The 19,595-nt window shown below is 40.3% G+C and overlaps 1 protein-coding gene across 11 annotated transcripts in view; it reads right to left on the reverse strand.

Moving 5' to 3' along the window:
• The window catches only part of gapvd1 (GTPase activating protein and VPS9 domains 1), a 132,138-nt gene that overhangs the window by 31,017 nt on the left and 81,526 nt on the right, over positions 1-19,595 (reverse strand). For 4 of the 11 annotated variants that reach the window (XM_085965631.1, XM_085965625.1, XM_085965627.1 and 1 more), the window contains 8 exons: positions 18,864-19,037; positions 14,889-15,029; positions 13,652-13,786; positions 13,343-13,483; positions 12,730-12,804; positions 8,448-8,806; positions 7,303-7,390; positions 6,367-6,477 (listed from right to left, as the gene is read on the reverse strand). In XM_085965631.1, coding sequence (XP_085821757.1) covers positions 6,367-6,477; positions 7,303-7,390; positions 8,448-8,806; positions 12,730-12,804; positions 13,343-13,483; positions 13,652-13,786; positions 14,889-15,029; positions 18,864-19,037 — 1,224 coding nt within the window. The remainder of the gene's footprint in view (positions 1-6,366; positions 6,478-7,302; positions 7,391-8,447; positions 8,807-12,729; positions 12,805-13,342; positions 13,484-13,651; positions 13,787-14,888; positions 15,030-18,863; positions 19,038-19,595) is intronic. The other 7 variants (XM_085965632.1, XM_085965629.1, XM_085965635.1 and 4 more) reach the window with 6 other exon arrangements.

Here is a 19,595-nt window from a genome sequence, read left to right on the forward strand (position 1 = left end):
GAACCATTTATCCCAGCTCTCTGCTTTCTGTTAGAGAGCCAATCCTCCACCCACGCCAGAATATTACCCCCAATCCCGTGATTTTTTATCTTGAGCAATAATCTTGTGTGTGGCACCTTGTCAAATGCCTTTTGGAAGTCTAAATACACTACGTCCACTGGTTCCCCTTTATCCACCCTGTATGTTACTTCCTCAAAAAACTCCAGCAAATTTGTCAAACATGACTTCCCCTTCATGAAACCATGCTGAGTTTGTCCTATTAAATTATGTTTATCCAAATGTCCCGTTACTGTCTCCTTAATAATGGACTCTAACATTTTACCAACCACAGATGTTAGGCTAACAGGTCTATAGTTTCCAGCCTTCTGCCTACTACCCTTTTTAAATAAGGGTGTTACATTAGCAGTTTTCTAATCTGCCGGGACCTTTGCTGAGTCCAGTGAGTTTTGGAAAATTATTACCAATGCATCCACAATCCCTACCGCTACTTCCCTCAAGACCCTAGGATGCAAGCCATCAGGTCCAGGGGATTTATCCGCCTTGAGTCCCATTATTTTACCAAGTACCACTTCCTTAGTGATTTTAATCATATTTAGTTCCTCCCCCCACTAGAGCCCCCTGTTTGTCCAGTGTTGGGATATTCTTAGTGTCCTCTACTGTAAAGACAAACAAAATAATTGTTCAGTGTTTTTGCCATCTCCATGTTTCCCACCATTAATTTCCTGGTCTCATCCTCTAAGGGACCAACATTTACTTTAGCCACCCTTTTTCTTTTTATATTACTATAGAAACTTTTGCTGTCTGTTTTTATATTTTTTGCTAATTTACTTTCATAATCTATCTTCCCTTTCTTAATCAATCTTTTTGTTATTTTTTGCTGTCTTTTAAAAACTTCCCAATCTTCCATCCTCCCACTAGATTTGGCTACCTTATATGCCCTTGTTTTTAGTCGGATACTATCCTTAATTACTTTACTTAGCCACGGATGGCTATCTTTTCTTTTACACCCTTTTTTCCTCAGTGGAATATATATTTTTTGGAAGTTGTAAAATAACTCCTTAAATGTACACCACTGATCATGTACCGTCTTACCCTTTAATCTATTTTCCCAGTCCACTCTAATTAATTCCGCTCTCATACCTTCATAGTCTCCTTTATTCAGGCTCAGCACGCTTGTTTGAGATCCAACCTTCTCACCCTCTAATTGAATATGGAACTCAACCATGTTATGGTCACTCATTCCAAGGGGATCCTTTACTAGGACATTTTTAATTAATCCTGTCTCATTACACAGGACCAAATCTAAGGTTGCTTGCCCCCTGGTCAGTTAATATGATAATTAAAATCCCCCATAATTATAGCTGTTCCCTTATTACAAGCCTCAACTATTTCCTGATTAATCCTCTGTCCAACAGAGTTGCAACTGTTCGGAGGCCTACAGACTACCCCCACTAGTGTTTTTTTCCCCTTATTATTCCTTATCGCCACCCAAACTGTTTCACTATCCTGCTCCTTTGACCCAATATCATTTCTCTGTATTATAGTGATTCCTTCCTTTATTAACATAGCCACCCCACCTCCTCTCCCTTCCTGTTTTTGCCACCAAAGTGGATAACCTCACATTTATCCACGTTATATTGCATCTGCCATGCTTCTGCCCAATCACCCAACCTGTCCAAATCATCCTTCCCCACTTGTAGCTCAAGCATCTTGTTCCTTACACCTCTTGCATTCATATACATGGTCAGCAGAGGATGCAAGAGAGAGTTGATTTTTACGAAGACTTTCTCTCCCTTAGAAGTACCATATATACATTCAGCAGAAGTTCTTAACTACTATATGACTGACTGTACCTAGAACTTAACATTTTTTTTAATTCACACCTAAATGCCAGTCAAGCCCCTTGTGACCGAGAATAGGAATTACAAGTGAAATGTTACTAGTTAACATTAATGAACTAGCACAAGCTGGTCAGCAAATGTTTAATTTAATCTCAGGTTCAATTCTCTTGCAATTAAAATGTGACATTAACATACATCAGAATCTGGTTTGATTCATCTTGAAGACACACCAGTTTTATTACTTGCACACAGATCCTAGAGTCTGGTTTCCCTTTTGCTCGGCAACTCTGACATCACCAAGAGGAAGCATCTTACTGCATTTCAGAGGGGCCCCAGTGTTACGAGGGACACAACATCCAGCCAGCCTGGGAGCCATTCCAGATTGACAGGACTTTGGGGAGCTACTCAGGTAGCTTGGAATGCAGACACCAAGGTTTTTTGGGGACCCTGCTACCCGAGATGGTGTGCATTTGTGTCGATCAGAATTCACTGCTCCCACTGTTTCCAATGGACCTGCGCTGGGATATTCCTCTAAATAGACATGGCGGAGCAGCTGATGTCTATTAAAAAAAAATTGTGCAATCGCTATTTAATATACAGATAATTATTTTAAACTTAAAGTTGGAGATGCAACTTGAGAACCTCCATGCAGTTAACATTTTTGGGGGAAAAATTAAGCCAAATTATGGTAGGTGTATTATTTTTCTCTCTCTCTATTGTTGAAGTACTTTGAAATTAAGATGTATTCTCGCCATAACTTTTATTCCTCTGCAAGTGAATAAAAATGAAACTCAAAACTGTTTCCCAAATTATTCATTGTATTCACTTCTATTAACAGAACATTTGAGTGTTCAGATCACCCATGACAAATTACACCTTGTATGTGATGTCTATTATTCAAAACTGGACATCCGTGAGGTGCTGTCCGTCATCAGCAGCAGCAGAATTGCATTCCATTACAATCTGTAACCTCATGGCCTGGCATATCCCTTGCTCTACCATCATCAAGCCAGGGGATCAACCCTGATTCAATGAGCAGTGCAGAAGAGCACGCCAGGAGCAGCACCAGGCGTACCCGAAAATGAGGTGCTAACCTGGTGAAGCTACAACAAAGGACTATGTGCATGTTAAACAGCGGAAGCAGCATGGTAGAGACATATCTAAGCGATCCCAAAACCAACAGATCACATCAAAGCTCTGCAGTCCTGCCACATCCAGTCATGAATTGTGGTGGACAATTAAACTACTAACGGGAGGAGAAGGCTCCATGAACATCCCCATCCTTTACGCTGCTCAAGCCCAGCATGCGAGTGCAAAAGACAAGGCTGAAGCATTCGCAACCATCTGCAGCCAGAAGTGCAGAGTGGATGATCCATCTCGTCCGTCCGTCCCCCCACCCCCCCTCCCCCCGCCCGAGGTCCCCACCATCACATATGCCAGTCTTCAGCCAATTCCATTCACAATTCACATGCGATAGAGAAACGGCTGAACGCACTGGATACAGCAAAGGCTACGGACCTCGACAACATCCCGGCTAAAGACTTGTGCTCCAGAACTAGCAGGGCCTCTAGCCAAGCTGCTTCAGTACAGCTACAACACTGGCATCTACCCGACCAAGTGGAATCTTAACCAGGTATGCCCTGCCAAAAAAAGCAGGACAAATGCAATCAAGCAAATTACCACCCCCTCAGCCTACTCTCAGTCATCGGCAAAGTGATAGAAGGTGTCATCAACATTGCTATCAAGCGGCACTTACTCACCAATAACCTGCTGAACGATGTTAGTTTGGGTTCCGCCAGGACCATTTGACTCCAGACCTCATTAGCGCCTTGGTCCAAACATGGACAAAAGAGCTCAATTCCAGAGGTGAGGTGAGAGTGACTGCCCTCGACATCAAAGCAGCATTCAAACGAGTGTGACACCAAGGAGCCCTAATAAAACTGAGTCAATGTGGTTCAGTGAAAAACTCTCCACTGGCAGGAGTCTTACCTAGCACAAAAGAAGATGGTTGCTCAGCCCCAGGACACTGCTGTAGGAGTTCCTCAGGGCAGTGCCCTAGATCCAACATCTTCAGTTGCTTCATCAATGACCTTCCCTCCATCATAAGGTCAGAAGTGGGGATGTTCACTGATGATTGCAGTGTTCAGTTCCATTTGCAATTTGTCAGATAATGAAGCAGCCCACACCCGCATGCAGCAAGACCTGGTCAACATCCAAACTTGGGCTGGTAAGTGGCAAGTAACATTTGTGCCACACAAGTGCCAGGCATTGACCATCTCCAACAAGTGAGAGTCTAATCACCTCCCCTTAACTTTCAATGGCATTACCATCGTCGAATCCCCCAGCATCAATATCCATGGGATCATCATTGACCAGAAACTTAACTGGACCAGACACAAAATCTATCGCTACTAGAGCAAGTCAGAGGCTGGGTAGTCTGCAACGACTGACTCACCTCCTGACTCCCCAAAGCCTTTCCACCACCTGCAAGGCACAAGTCAGGAGTGTGATGGAATACTCTCCACTTGTCTGGATAGGTGCAGCTCCAACAACACTCAAGAAGCTCGACACCATCCAGGAAAAAGCAGTCTGCATGATCGGCACCCCATCCACCACCTTAAACTTTCACTCCCTCAGCCACCAGCATACCATGTGTACCACCTACAAGATACATTGCAGCAACTCAACAAGGCTACTTCAACAGCAGCTCCCAAACTCGTGACTTCTGCCACCGAGAAGGACAAAGGCAGCAGGCATATGGGAACACCTTCAAGTTCCCCTTCATGTCACACATCACCCTGACTTGGACATACCTCAGTCGTTCCTTCGTCATCACTGGGTTAACATCCTGGAAATCCCGACCCAACAGCGCTGTGGGAGTACCCAATTGCATTTAAAGCGACAAAGTAAATGAGCTGCTGTTTAGAATAGAAACTGTAGACTAAACAAATAGAAAACGTGCCTACAACCATGACTACAAGTGTCACAATTTCTGTATTCTCCCATGTTTTCTCCCCATTTCTTCTGAAGGCAATGTATTACTCAATCCAAGTGACTACTCGTAACATGTGAGCCTCTATCAAATACTGGCAGATGAGTTAATTATGGGCTACACGAGGAGTCAAGGTTGTTTCTGCATTCACTTGATAATCTAGCAAGGGTCATTGGAGCATGAAAACCGAACCAATTTCCCCCCCTCCTTTCCTAGCTCATTGGCACGGAGGCAAATGATAGCATTCCCTGCATCGTCCAGCTGAGATCAGTGTAAACCAGGGATTGAACATGACATGTACCTGGTCTATGTAGTTTAGGACTAATACATGTGATCAATTTACCAAGTCAATCATCAGGGAGTCTTGCCACTACTTTTTCCAACTGTGGCAGACTTGAAAGCCATTTATTCAAACACCAATTATCTGAATTGACTGGTTAATTGGCTAGACATCCCAGTATGCCTACCTGTATAATTATTTAATTCTCCTGTGCATCAGTGATGATATCATTTAACACAAACAAAGGAATTGTTAAATGATCAGTGCCCAAAGTATTCACTTATCCAAACACGAATGCTTCTCCAATCATTTGGATCGTCATGCTGTAGTGCAATCGTCAGGCAGAAACTTCCATATAAAGATCAATCTTTCATACTATTAAAATCTGCTGCTACAGTAAGGCTCGTTTAGACATCTAATTTGTTTTTTTTTTGCCATTGGGGACTTCAACTTCCCTCAATAGAAGACTTAATCTGATACCTCCCTCAGACTCTGCCCTTCCTTTGTCTTGATCATTTTAAATTCTCACATTTTCAGCTGGCTTCACAGGCTTTTCTCCCTCTTCTTTGGTACAATGGGAGAGAAATTGTATTAAATCATTTAATTACAGCTTTAAACTTTCAACAAAACCTTCCATCAGAAAAAGATCAAATTTAATTCATTTTTTTTTTGCATGTCCCAAGACGTGTTTATAACAAATTGAAGAACATGCAAAGCAACCATTTGATTATTGTACCCAATGAAGCCTCACCTAAACAGAAATGAAGTGATAATCAGTACTGCAGGAAACTGGGAACAGTTAGGAATATGGCGAAGGGAGGTGGAGAGAGGAGAAAAGCAGAGCAGCAGAAAGGCAGGCTACAAAAGCGCTCAAAAAATCACTGAAGGAGCAGAGACACAGACTAGACATCTACAACTAGTTTTGCAATTGGATCCTTGGCATTAAAACTATACACTGGGTCATGAGCAACTTCACAGTTGTGATCAATGTGGTGGTCCTACAAGAATTAGCCTTCCAGACTGGAGGTGTATGTTAGCATTAGGTTTAGCGCCTACAGTGCAAAGTCAATGCACTTTAAAATCAGATACAGACTTCATATTTGTACTACATGGTTAGTGTGATTTCCATGCATTTGAAGTAAATAATTTTAAAAAACAATTAAAAAGCTCTGATAATCTGCAGTTTTTTGATTTAAAAAAAAATATTTTCCTGTTTCATGCAGGTGTTATTCGTCTTTGTAGACCTCATTCACCATTCATTATGTAAGGTAGGATCAGCCAACCTTGCATGGCCTGAAACCTTTCCTGTGCACCATCTTCTTTGTCTTTTTCTTGTTTATCTTTCTTCCTGAAGGAAATGGGAGCTAAAGAGAAAATATACCGTATTACAAAAACAAAGTAACTTCATCGCATGCAGGATGAAGAAAATCATGGCTTTAACCAAAACCTGGTGAAGTGTAACTCACAGTAATGAAGGTTTTAGTGTTAGATAACATCTTTTCACACTATTATACTAGTTACACTGAAAATATTCAGCTGCATTTCCACCTGCAGCTAGCTGATGATAATCACCTGCATATACACGTCACTGCAGTTATTTTAGTAAACACTATTGCTCATTCAAAAGTGGTCTGTCTGCAATGATTTTTCTTTTAAACTGAAGATTTTAAGTTTTGGATGACAAAGATTTGTAACTAAGGCTAAGGATAACTAATTTTTTTTGGAAGGAAACAAAATTGCAGAACGTACTCGGCGTGGATTTTTTGTATCTGGCTGGACCCTAACAACCGAGATGGGGCTGCAATAGAGTGGGATTAGGGGTAGTACTGAATTTGGAGCAGGAATAAGGAAAGTTACAGAAACTAAAATCTGATTATTTCCATCCAAAATTCTTGAGAAATTCCCAGGCTGTTGATTTCTAACAAGCAGTAAAACAAGAAATGCAAACAAGCAGCCTTTTCATTTTCACAGGTAAGAGTGAATCAAATCAAAATGCACTGAGCTGCCACAGGCAAATGCACAAGAAAGTTATAAAGATATAGTTAAGCTAGAAAAAAAGATACTATTTGTTTCAAGGTGCAGATGAATTTTAAAGTAAAAGACCTCTGATCCAGTTATCAAATAATAAAGTCATTTGATCAGTTATTTCATGTCCGGTGTTGCAAAATGGTTAGAATCCCAAGACTGACCTTTAGGAATAGCAGACACAAATCGTTTCTTCCACCAGGATTTGCTACGATCTGATTTCTCATCATCACTGTCCTTTCTGTCCTCCCCCTGCACAAGAGATGCAAGAGGGAACTTGAGAGATAGTTGGCAGAAAAAATGATTATGGGGTATGAGAAATAAAGCAGTCGAAGAGATTATTTGAAATTTGTAACCAGCCAGATGGACCGCAATTCTCTCTTTTTATTCTGTATGTTCCTAAATGCAAATATGTGGATTTAACACCACAAAGCCCAAGAACATAAGAAATAGAAGGAGTAGGCCATTCGGCCCCTCGAGCCTGCGCCGCCATTTAATGAGATCATGGCTGATCCGATTTTGGCCTCAACTCCACTTTCCTGCCCGCTCCCCATAACCCTCGACTCCCCTGTTGCTCAAAAATCTTCTATCTCAGCCTTGAATATATTTAATGACTCAGCTTCCACAGCTCTCTGGAGTAAAGAATTCCAAAGATCAATGACCCTCAGAAGAAATTCCTCCTCATCTCGGTCTTAAATGGGTGACCCCTTAATCGCAGACTATGCCTCCTCGTTCTAGATTCCCCCACGAGGGGAAACATTTTCTCAGCATTTACCCTGCCCAATCCCCTCAGAATCTTAAATGTTTCAAAGAATCCTATATGCCTCATAATACATACAATACCCTGGCTGCATTTTATATTGCACATTAGTAAAGTCCCAGTTTACTTAAGTTTCCTCTCTATTGCAGTTAGTTCCTCTTAGGGTCAAGCATTCCTGCCCCCCCCCCCACCCCAAGTGTAAACAACTGCATCTAAATATGAAATTAGTCTTTCTCTTAAGTGAGATGGCTGGTTTTATTCCATATACCCATGAATACCAGACAACATTTTACTAGCACCTTTGGGTGTTTACTGTATTGCTTGAGCTTCTGCCAATAAAATTTTAACACATGACTTACATAAGGCCACTGAGAAAGACTTGCATTTACATACTGCCTTCACACACAATGAATTTCTTCCACATCTTGTAAAGACCAAACATTCAAGACTATGCATATAAAAAAGACAAGTCAATTAAAAACATCCCCAGTTAGAAAAAGGTTTGTTTGAACTAACAGGAAATACTTGTACATTGAGACTAGACCTTACTAGGGAGTCTTTGCTTGGAGATGAAGTTGGCCCACAGGTTCCGACAGTCGCTGCCCCAGCTGCAAACAGCTCCTCATTCCCTGTCCGTCTGCTACCTGGTACGTTCCATCCAGGATCACTCATTGGACGGCGAGATGAAGAAACAATATCAGAGCTTCTGCTGCGTACTAGCCTTTCTGGAAAGGAGTGTCTCTGTTTGAGCAGCTCAGCTTCAGTTTGGCAGCAGATATGGGACCCAAAGGCTGGCAATCGGGCATCAGTGCCCCCTATAGCACCTTCGAGTATTGGAGGGTCTGGCGGTGGGTGTGATGGTCTTGCATAGTGCACTTTAGGCCTGACTATTGATGGTATGGCTGAAGCTGAGAATTTTGGGAATAAAAAAAAAACATGTCAATCAAGGCATACAGACCTATCCGCGTAGACTATATTTGTCCAGATATCCAGAGTAATTCGACAAATCAGGTCCACCATGCATGAAATCACAACGTACAAATGTTGAAATTCCTTTTTGGGGAACAGAGAAATATTTCAATATTCTAAACCTGGAATCTGGGACTTACAATTTCCCAAACAAACTGAAGAAACACACATTTGTTAACATATTTGGTTCAGGCAGATGTGGTTCATAGAATGATACAGCACAGGAGACGGCCATTCAACCCATCGTGTCTGTGCCAGCTCTTCGAAAGAGCTATCCAATTAGTCCCAATCTCCTGCAGCACTTTCCCTCAAAGTATTTATCCAATTCCCTTCTAAAAGTTAGTACTGAATCTGCTTCTACCATCATTTCAGGCAGTGCTTTTCAGATCACAACAACTCATTGTATAATTTTTTTCCCCCTCATGTCGCCTCTGGTTCATTTGCCAATTACCTTGAATTTGTGACCTCGGGTCTCCTTCTGCCACTCAAAACTGTTTCTCCTCATTTACTCTCTCAAAACAGTCATGATTTTGAACACCTCCATCAAATCTCCTCTTAACCGTCTCTGCTCAAAAGGAGACCACCACCAGTTTCACTCGTCTCTCCACGTAACTGAAGTCTTTCATACCTGGTACCATTCTAGTAAATCTCATTTGCACCCTTTCTAAGGCCTTGACATCCTTCCTAAAGTGCAGTGCCCAGAAATGGTCACAATACTACATTTGGGGCCTAACCAGTATTTTATAAGGTTCAGCATAACTTCCTTCCATTTGTACTCTCTGCCTCTATTTATAAAGCCAAGGATCCCATATGCTTTTTTAACAGCCTTCTCAACTTGTGCTGCCACCGTCAAAGATTTGTGTGCGTACACCCCCAGGTCTTTCTGTTCCTGCACTCCCTTTAAAATTGTACTATTTAGTTTATATTGCCTCTCCTCATTCTTCCGACCAAAATGAATCACTTTACACATCTCTGCGTTAAATTTCATCTGCCATGTGTCTGCCCATTTCACCAGTCGATGTCCTCCCGAAGTCTGTTACTATGCTCCTCACTGTTTACTGCATTTCCCGCAAACTTGGAAATTATGCCCTGCATACCCAAGTCTAATATACATCAAAAAGAGCAGGTCTCAACACTGACCCCGGGAGGACACCACTGCACACTTTCTTCCACTATGAAAAACAACCGTTCACCACTACACTCTGCTTTCTGTCCCATAACCAATTTTGTATCCATGCAGCAATTGCCCCTTTAATTCCATGGGCTTCAATTTTGTTAACAAGTCTATTATGTAGTACTTTATCAAACGCCTTTTGGAAGTCCATATACACATCAACCGTACTACCCTCATCAACCCTCTCCATTACTTCAGTTTGTTCAGTTTACTCAATTTTGCCTGGACAAACCACATCCCCTACAAGTGGAGTTCAGTATCTTTTTTTTTTATATAAAGAGTGACCGTATTACTGCCTATAAAGTTAGAGCCAAACCTCTGCTTGAACTATTTAAAGCTACGCTTGGTAGCATATTCAAAAGGAAAATTTATAGCCTAGAGTACTTCACAGTGAAATGTCTAGAAGCATACACTTAATTGGTTGAGAGATCATGATTGATGCAATCATCTGTTTATCAAATACAGGAAACTCTCTTTTAACCGGCACCTTAAATACTATATATTAGTGGCCGTGTAACCGGGGTTCCTGGATCTGTGGCCGTGTAACAGGGACTCCTGGATCTGTGGCCATGTAACCGGGACTCCTGCACAAGTGCCGTGTAACCGGGGCTCTCGTACCTTGGTAAGTATACCTCTCTGTAATCCGGAATTTTTGATCAACCAGCAAACCAGCATCACGCCGGTCCCGTCGGTGCCGGATAAAAAAAAAAAAGTTTCCTGTATACAGTTGCCAGGTTAGACTAACTATTATTATTTGAAGAAAATAAAAACCATTTACAATGTACATAAATGATTTGGAAATTAAGCAGTGGCTGTCTGGACCCTAAGCTTTTTTGAGCTATGTGGAGTAGCAAAGGGGTTCCCAAAGTCTTCAGATATCTATTTGTGTCATCAGATTGCAGACTGCGAAGCTGCTATTTCTGTCTTCTGCAATTAGAGCAATTTTACTGAGACTGTTTTTTGTAGGTGAGGGTTCCTAGAAGTAGGATATTTGTAGTGGATTTCCCATACAGAAAAATTTGGAGGTACCAGTAGATAAATCACTAAAACCATCAGTATACTGTGTCGCAGCAGTAAAGAAAGCAAATAAGATATTTGGGTATCTTGACAGAGGTAGAGCCTTGGTCGCAGGGAAGTACTGTATACGTTTCTGGTTGCCATACTATATCGTGGGAAAATTCTGACTTTGGAGAAGGTACAGCAAAGCATGGCCAATTTGATAGCCGTGTTTAAGCACCTCAGCCACAAGGAGAGACTGCAGCAATTGAATGTGTTCCAATTTGAGATCTTACTGAAGTAAACAGATCCTCTTGAGTGTAGACAAATTGAACTATAATAATGAGTTTATGTCAGTCACAAATTCTACAAGGAAGCACATAAGTGGTAAACAGACTGTTCAGAATTAATTACTTTACAAAGACGGTAGTCAATGCATGGAATGGACTGCCTAGGGAAGCAAGGTAGGCAGATTCTGTTGGTAAATTAAAGAGGGAACTAGACAGTTAGTTTGGAGAAAGACAGCTGAAGGGTGCGAGACAGAATGGCTTATGGTATTGTCTGCTTCTTGGGTCTGGTCAGAACAACAACTACTTGTATTTATATCACGCTTTTAACGTAGTAAAATATCCCAAAGCTCTTCACAGGAGTGTCATAAAACAATATTTCACACCGAGCCACACAAGGAGAAATTAGGGCAGATGACCACAAGCTTAGTCAAAGAGGTAGGTTTTAAGTAGCGTCTTAAAGGAGGAGAGAGAGGTAGAGAAGTAGACAGGTTTAGGGAGGGAATTCCAGAGCTTAGGGCCTTGGCAGCTGAAGGCATGGCCACCAATGGTTGAGCAATTAAAAAAACAGGGGTGCTCAAGAGGTCAGAATTAGAGGAGCGCAGATATCTCTGGGTGGGGGGGGGGGGGGGGGGGGGTGTTGTGGGGCTGGAGGAGATTACAGAGATAGGGAGGGGCGAAGCCATGGAGTGATTTGAAGGACCATAAGTCTTTCCCAGTACTCTACATTCTTATGCATAGAACAAGTCCATCTTTATACTGTGCCTGTTATTTTAACAGTACTGTAATATTACTCAACTTGGATGATAAATGTTAACTTTCTATCTCTATAATTTATAGTCAAACTCTGCACCAATGTGCCGTGGAATAGCATCACCCACGGGAGCTCTGATTCCCCACATCACAAGTTCTCAATCTCTGCAAGGTCATTAGAAAAAGCACCAAGCAGAAGCCAAGTGCTTCCCAAGAGGAAGGAAATAAAATGAATTTTAAAAATTCACTCAGGGCTTCTCTACTGCACCTTCAGCTGTCAAGTAAAGAGCAGCATTATGAAAGGCCTACCCACTTAACAATTGGGGAGATGGTGCAAGGAAATCTAACGAGAGAAAAACTTAAAACAGAGGCACAACATAATAAATTACAACTTCCTTGTCCCAAAGCACAGATTTTTTCTTTGTATATTATTTTTTATCTTTTCATTTTTACTTCAATGGTTTTACTGGTTAATATTTGAGATTTCTATGGGATCATATATAAAATATATCACAATAAAACAAGTTGTAATTTATCAATAGGTGCATCTTGTTAAACAATGAGTTGCAGGTAAACCCTTTTTCTCAACAGAAAGAAGCTACTATTAGACCTGCATCACTACAAGATGCACTGTAAGAACATAGGAACCTACCATCAGAAGACAGTGGATCAAACATTGCAAGCAATGCGTCTGTCTGGGAAAGTGGAGAGGTCATCTGATGTGCGCCTGTAAACACACAATGAAAAAAAAGTATGATTATAAGTTGCGTTCACCAAACTTATACGGCTGCTCGAGTTACACAAGCTGAAGCATAATGAATGCTCGGGTCAGTTACAAGCTGCAGATCAGAACCCTGACTTTATCTGTGGACGGTCAAGTAAGAAGCCACAGACATTCTGGTTCTGGTATTGTGCACTTGGAGTATGATGCAGCACGTACGTGCGTGCGTAGATTTCAAAAAGCTCATAACTGAAGCTTGCTCAACAACTGAAATGCCAGTCTGGTGCTTAGAATTAGCAAATACACAACTTAACTCCAGGTAACACAAATCTTGCAGCCCGAACCAAACAGAATTTGCCATCAGTAGACAGGAGAGTTAACAACAGAAGAACACATCTGAAGATGCTTAACGGTCCCAAAAATTAGAAACTGTTAGCTGCAGTCGGACATTCTTGTTTTATTCCCCCCCCACCCCCATGAAGTCTGATTTCTATTATTCCAAATATTTATGCATTGGTTTAATATTTAAAACACCTTTCTTTACCTTGTACAATTTCCTCCACATCGGGGCTTGTAACAGAATCTTTCCCTCCAAAATCGGAGCTGCATTCTGACCGTATATCCTCGACCTTGTTAGGTATGTCTTCTGAAGTTACACTGATGCCTGTTAAATAGTGTAAAAAGCCTAAAAGGCATTAATTCTGAAATGTAAGTACTGCGATTGGACTTCATGAAGAAAATGTCACCTTACATTAAAAACGGTCTAATTTTTAAGATTGACTATTTTAAGCTTATTTGCAATATTTACTTGTATACTGAGAACAATTAATCACAATGTTCCACTGTACTATACCTGATACAACACTCAGTCCGGGTGTACTGGGCCGTGAGCTCACTTCTCTCACATCTGTATCATCAGAAGTGCTACCAAGTCCCGAGCAACTTTCCAACTCCTGCAGCCGCTCTTCCTGTTTCAAATCTGTGGCTTCTGTAAAGTAATATTTTTATATTAACTATCATGTCTTTTGTCATAATATTTTTCAATAGGCTACAAGTCAGTGATTCAAAAGAGACAATAATTTAATTTTCTTTATCTCCTCCTCATTCCCTGGACAAACGATAAAACTTGGCCGGCAAGCCAAGTCAACCTTGGGACCGAAATTTGTGACCTTGGATTTAGAGTTCAGTGTTCTACTGGGTTATGTGAGAGCAATTCCTTTTCATTTGCTTGTGTTAACTCAGTTATTGTGCAAGAGTATCAATACCTACAGCAAAGGTCAGGGGACACTGTCTAGCTGCAAATAACTGGCTCCAAATGCTGCAGTGGTGCTCACAACATTACCCAGTGCAGTGCCTCAAATATTTCTTGACTTCACTTTAGCCAAACAGCATCTGGTTTAGGCTCCGATACTTATTTTCATAATTGTAACCAGACCCACAATCTTCAATTTTACATTCTGTTATGTTTCTGTAAATTCACTGTTTTCCCCCTTTAACTTATAAACAGCTAGATAAAAGAGGCACAAACATCTGGTTCGACACCTTTTGGACATGAGCATCTGTGGTTGTAAATGTGCCAGATTTGTCTCTCTCCCAATTCAGTGTACTGAAGCCAATTTAATTTAGATTAGGTAAAGGCGTACAGCCACCTTAAATGCAAATCAGTTTTAGAAAATTACAGCAAATCAGTGCAAAGTTTTATGGGACCGCTAAATTGCTTTCACATTCTCTCCGCAACATACACAGTAAACCTTTATTTCAGGCAATTTCAACATAGAAAGAGCATAAAACTCAATCCATGCAAGATGAAAAAGGTTCATCTCCACAATACAAAGTACAATTATCATGTATTACAGCCATCTAGGACAGACAGTAGAATTCATAAACAAAGCTAAATCATCAGATGCTCAAAGCTGAAAGTCAAAATCTCATGGCAAACCATTAATATTCATTTTCATGTCTTAACTGTAACTGAAGTGCATTAATAGCCACAGGAAGATTTTTTTTTTTTTTTTTTTATAAATATGAATATATTTTGTTCATACTTCTAATAATGGGATGCTTGAAAAAAATTATTATGGCATACTCACCTGAGTCACTTGGCAGAACTTCCACACTCCAGGCCTCGCTCGTTGTCTCAGAGATTGTTGACCCCGTGCAGGGGTCAAGTAGCACTGAACTTGAACCTGGTAAACCTAGCAAACTACCCAGCATATTCTCTGCTGCTGCACCTAGTACATAGAAAAATTAATTGTTTCTTAGCTAGCATACCACTCAACAGTATTCTTTACATATCAGATATTGTGCTGAGGGTGGGTTGGACAATCTTTAAGAACATGAAAAGCTTATAGAAATGGTTTGTCATTTCTTTTCTTCAGCAGCAGTTTTATACGATTTCTGAAATCCCCCTGAAAATAGCAGCATCAAAATCCCGACAAAAAGCACTTTTTTTTTTATTTTTTACATTAGTCACTTCTAGATATGTTACAAGTCAACAGCATTCGCAATCTGAAGCAAGTGGTATTTTGTCCTGTTCTGTGCACACTGCTGGATTTTTAATCCAGTTGGACCATCAGACATCGGTCGTGTAACTTGGATTAACCATTTAAAGTACCCACATCCATGTTAAGTTTAAAAACACTAGATTTTGTACAAAGGAATAACTTGCTGCATCATACCCAATATATTACAATTGAGTTAAAAGGCACGCTTGGCAATCTGGGATCATTTTAGTTTTACAGCATTGAAGGAGAGGGTCGTCGTCATTTTGTCATCCACCACTGAGGTAGGACAAATCTAAAAAGCTCAACCAAGTTTAAAAAATATTATATGAACAAAGACAGGAAAGAAATATTTTAAACCATGAAGGGAACAGATAAGAGGGCCAATTTTATTTTTAAAACACAGAACAAGAACAGCATATTTAAAAAAAAAGGAAATCACAGGTTAAAGATGAATTGAATAATTCCCTCTACATGAATGACACGATTAGGCTACCTCCAAATATGAGTGATCCAAGACAATTTTAATTCTGTCCTCACTCCACCCAATATTCTCTCAATCCTCAGCAGTTACATGGATCGTGAACAGCACACCGGCTCTTGAATGTGATCCCTTCTATAGGTGCATACCAAGACTAACACTGGAAAAATACTGAAGTTACAGAAACATAACTGGGCAAATCCGCTTCGTACACAAGTAAAACATGATCACAATTTGTGTGCCAGATCATTTGCTATTGGCACCAATTTCAGTACTGGTACTAAAACCCTCTGCTTGTGAACTGCACTGAGCCAATTAAAAAATGTAGTGGTAGCATATTTTAAATATATAATTAAGTTCAGCAAGTTTAATAATACAAACATTCACAGTTTTACCATATTGTAAAATATACTATCCCTTGAAAACTGAGTGCTGAAAGCATAAAGCACTTGGATTTCCAGAGGATTGTATAAATATCACAGTTGCCAAATTATGAAACGAGTGTCCTTAATACTGAACTAAAATATTCAAAAAGAAAAGGCAGATTTTTAAATTAGCGGGAAATAAAAGAACGAAGGCGGGAGATAAGGTTGTCTGGTTGGGTTTGAAACATGACCCAATCCACAGGATGCTAGTTGGTTTAGCCCTGTCTCTTGCTTAAATTCTTAGGTTCTTAAGACTATTCTTCTGTTCTGAAGCAATTCTGGATATAAAATAAATATTTCAATGTGCTAAATCTGAACTGGTGCAGGTTCCATATTTGTATCCATGGTTCTGAATCCCAGAAAGAAGCAGCTGCCAGTTTTTGCAACATTATTTACTCATACATTTTCGATAAAAGATCTGCTTTCAGCATCTTGAGCATTATTTTCAGGTCACCAGAAGCACTCCCAATTTAAAGCTTACTGAAGACAAATACAGGTATATGATTAAATGAGAGGCACAACAAGATCTGAAACAATTAGAATTTATGCCTCATTATCATGGTAATCTTATCACTGGGATAATGAGGTATTAATGGAGATTTAATGTGCATCTCATAATGCTATCCCTTAGAGAAACACATAAGGAAATTGCTGCAAATTCAGTTAATGACATAAGCATCCCAAAACACAATCTAAAAGCATGAAAAATGCTGGATGCAAATGAGAAAGAACCAAGGTCAATCACACTGTAGGGATTCGGCAAATGACAGTTGTATTTTAATATGACGTTTTTAAAAAAAGTTACATTGTTCGTGAACAGTAATGAAAAGTTTCCAGTGAAGATTCCATTAGAACTAATACTGAAGTTTACGATTTAGAATGCGTTATGTATAGTTTTCCTTCATTTTGAAGTACTATAGGGGCACAGCTGCACAGCACATCAGTGCTTCAATACAATGGGCCACAAGTGGGAAAATGTGCTTGGGCCTGTGATTCCCCATGTGGGGCGTTACCGGGTTGCAGGTAGACATGCATTTACAGCAAAAAGTAAATCTAAGTCAGCTGATGCTTCACCCCAGGCTACTTTCCTGCAATCTGCCAGGGCTGGCTCAAATGGTGTGGTAGAGGGGAATTGGAGCATAAAGAAAGAAAGCACTGCATTTATATAGCACCCAACATGCTTTACAGCCCATGAAGTACAATGGAGGGAATTGCAGCAGCCAATTTGTGCACAGCAAGGTCCCATAAACAGCAATGAGAATAACCAGATAATCTGTTTTTCAGTGATATTGGCCAGGACACTGAGGGGCACTCCCCTGCTCTTCTACAAGTAGTACCATGGGATCTTTTATATCCTCCTGAGGGGGCAGACGGGACATCAGTTTAATGTCTCATCCGAAAGACAGCACCTCAGACAGTGCCGCACTCCCTCAGTACTGTACTGATGTGTCACTCAAGATTATGTGCTCAACTCTCTGCAGTGGGACTTAAACCCATAAACATTCAGGCTCAGGCGAGAGTGCTACCATTGAGCCAAGGCTGACACTTGAGAAAGAAAGGAAATCACAGTATATATGTTTCCTATACAGGAAACTTTGAGTTATCCAGAGGCGAACCATCTGGCAAGCTCGAGCCACCGGCAAAAATCAGGAGCCGTTTTTTATTCTTTTCGTTTCGTTTCTTTTCTTTGCTTTTTTTGAACAGTCAAGCTCTTTAAGGTCTGTAGCTAAGCAACAACTTCAGCTAGAGACACTACAGAGATGCTTGCCGACTGTTTAGAGGCTGTTGCTACAGGGTTTGTTGATTCATACGGAGATGAAAATCTCCATATGTTTCAACATTAACTCTGGTGTGTCCGGCAGTTTTGAGGGAACGGCAGCAGCTCGGTCCCGTCGGTGCCGGATAGCACAAAGTTTCCTGCATAAGGACTTCGGTTTCATCCAACTGATTTTTCTCCACACTTCCCTTCCAAATTCATACGAGAGCCATCCGACTCTTGTGATAGATAGAATACACCAACTTCAGCTTGCTGAAAAGTGATGTCCATGCGATCATATTCAACAACTGCACTGAAAGAAGTTGTAAATAATTTTATTTTGGCTATTTCAGGACGTTAGTGTCTTGAATTACAAGTTGTGCACTTCAAGGTTACCACTGTCAAGTTGACTACCAGATTTGTTTTGCCACATAACACCCATAGGAAACGTTATTTAACAAAACTATTTTATCAAATGTGTAACTGGCAAAAAGTGAAAATTCTGATATTTTCAACGAATTTGAAAATCAATCAAATGAACGAAGCAAAAGAATCTTTCCAAGGCCACCCTGTTGAATATGATTGCTTACATAACAGGCACATATTTTGGCACACAGCACAACTGTTTCTGTTAATCACTTGCTATTCATCATACATTAGACTGGAGAATTTACCACGCCTCTTTATTAAGAGTACAATCAGAGTTAATTAATGTAATTCAGTGTTGTGTTTTTCTATAGCAAATTGAAAACACATCAATTACCATGCTAAAATAGTGTGTTTACAAGGATATGCACAAACATACCTTAGCGATGTTAGGCCAGACATTAGAATCCCATTACAAAATATTACTAGAAATGCTGATCTACGATCAAATTCTCCATCAACTGTTAATTATTTACCTGCAATATCTTGTAGTCTGTCCTCATCAATGTTTGGATCAAAATCACTTCCTAAGACATCAGTGCTCCAGGTCTCACTCACAGTTTCTGAAATGTCCCTGTCATCTGTCAGCCCCATCATGTCTCGAATTTCAAATTTACGCAGTTTGTCATCTAGATTGTCTTGTGTTGTGGCTAAAATGGGAATATAAAGAAGTGGCATCAATCCTCCATGGTTACATGAAGTTCAGTTAAAAAGTGAATTTTAAATTTTTTTTTTAAAGAAAACAACGATTTCTGTACGTGAAACTGTTGTCTACAAGAAAGAGAACCTGTAACCGTGGTATTCTCAGAGCACTTTACCAAGTGCAAGAGCGTACCAATAAAAATTTGAGTTAGAGGTAAGCTTACAAAGACCATGAGAATATTGGTGCATGTTGTAATAATAGTTACTTCATAGCAAGCATGCTGTAACTTGCATTGTATCACAGCCATTAAAAAAAATAATTGTCCATGTAACTCAAAAAAACAATATCCAGATCACATCCTGTAACAAGCACCAACATGCTTGTTGTCCATCAGAGCCACTTTCTTTCCTCTAACCCAAATTTCTATTGATACACTGTTCCTATACATGACAACATTGCTTTAAGAATACCAGTATTACGTGTATCCCACTTTGTGGGTGGTAGTTTTAAATACAGAAATCATTTGCTCTAAAAACAAAAATCAGATTTAAGCAGCAAATATCCA

Source organism: Somniosus microcephalus, chromosome 23, assembly GCF_052327205.1.
Source record: "Somniosus microcephalus isolate GS21.2 chromosome 23, FLI_Smic_1.0, whole genome shotgun sequence".
NCBI classification, from domain to species: Eukaryota; Metazoa; Chordata; class Chondrichthyes; order Squaliformes; family Somniosidae; genus Somniosus; species Somniosus microcephalus.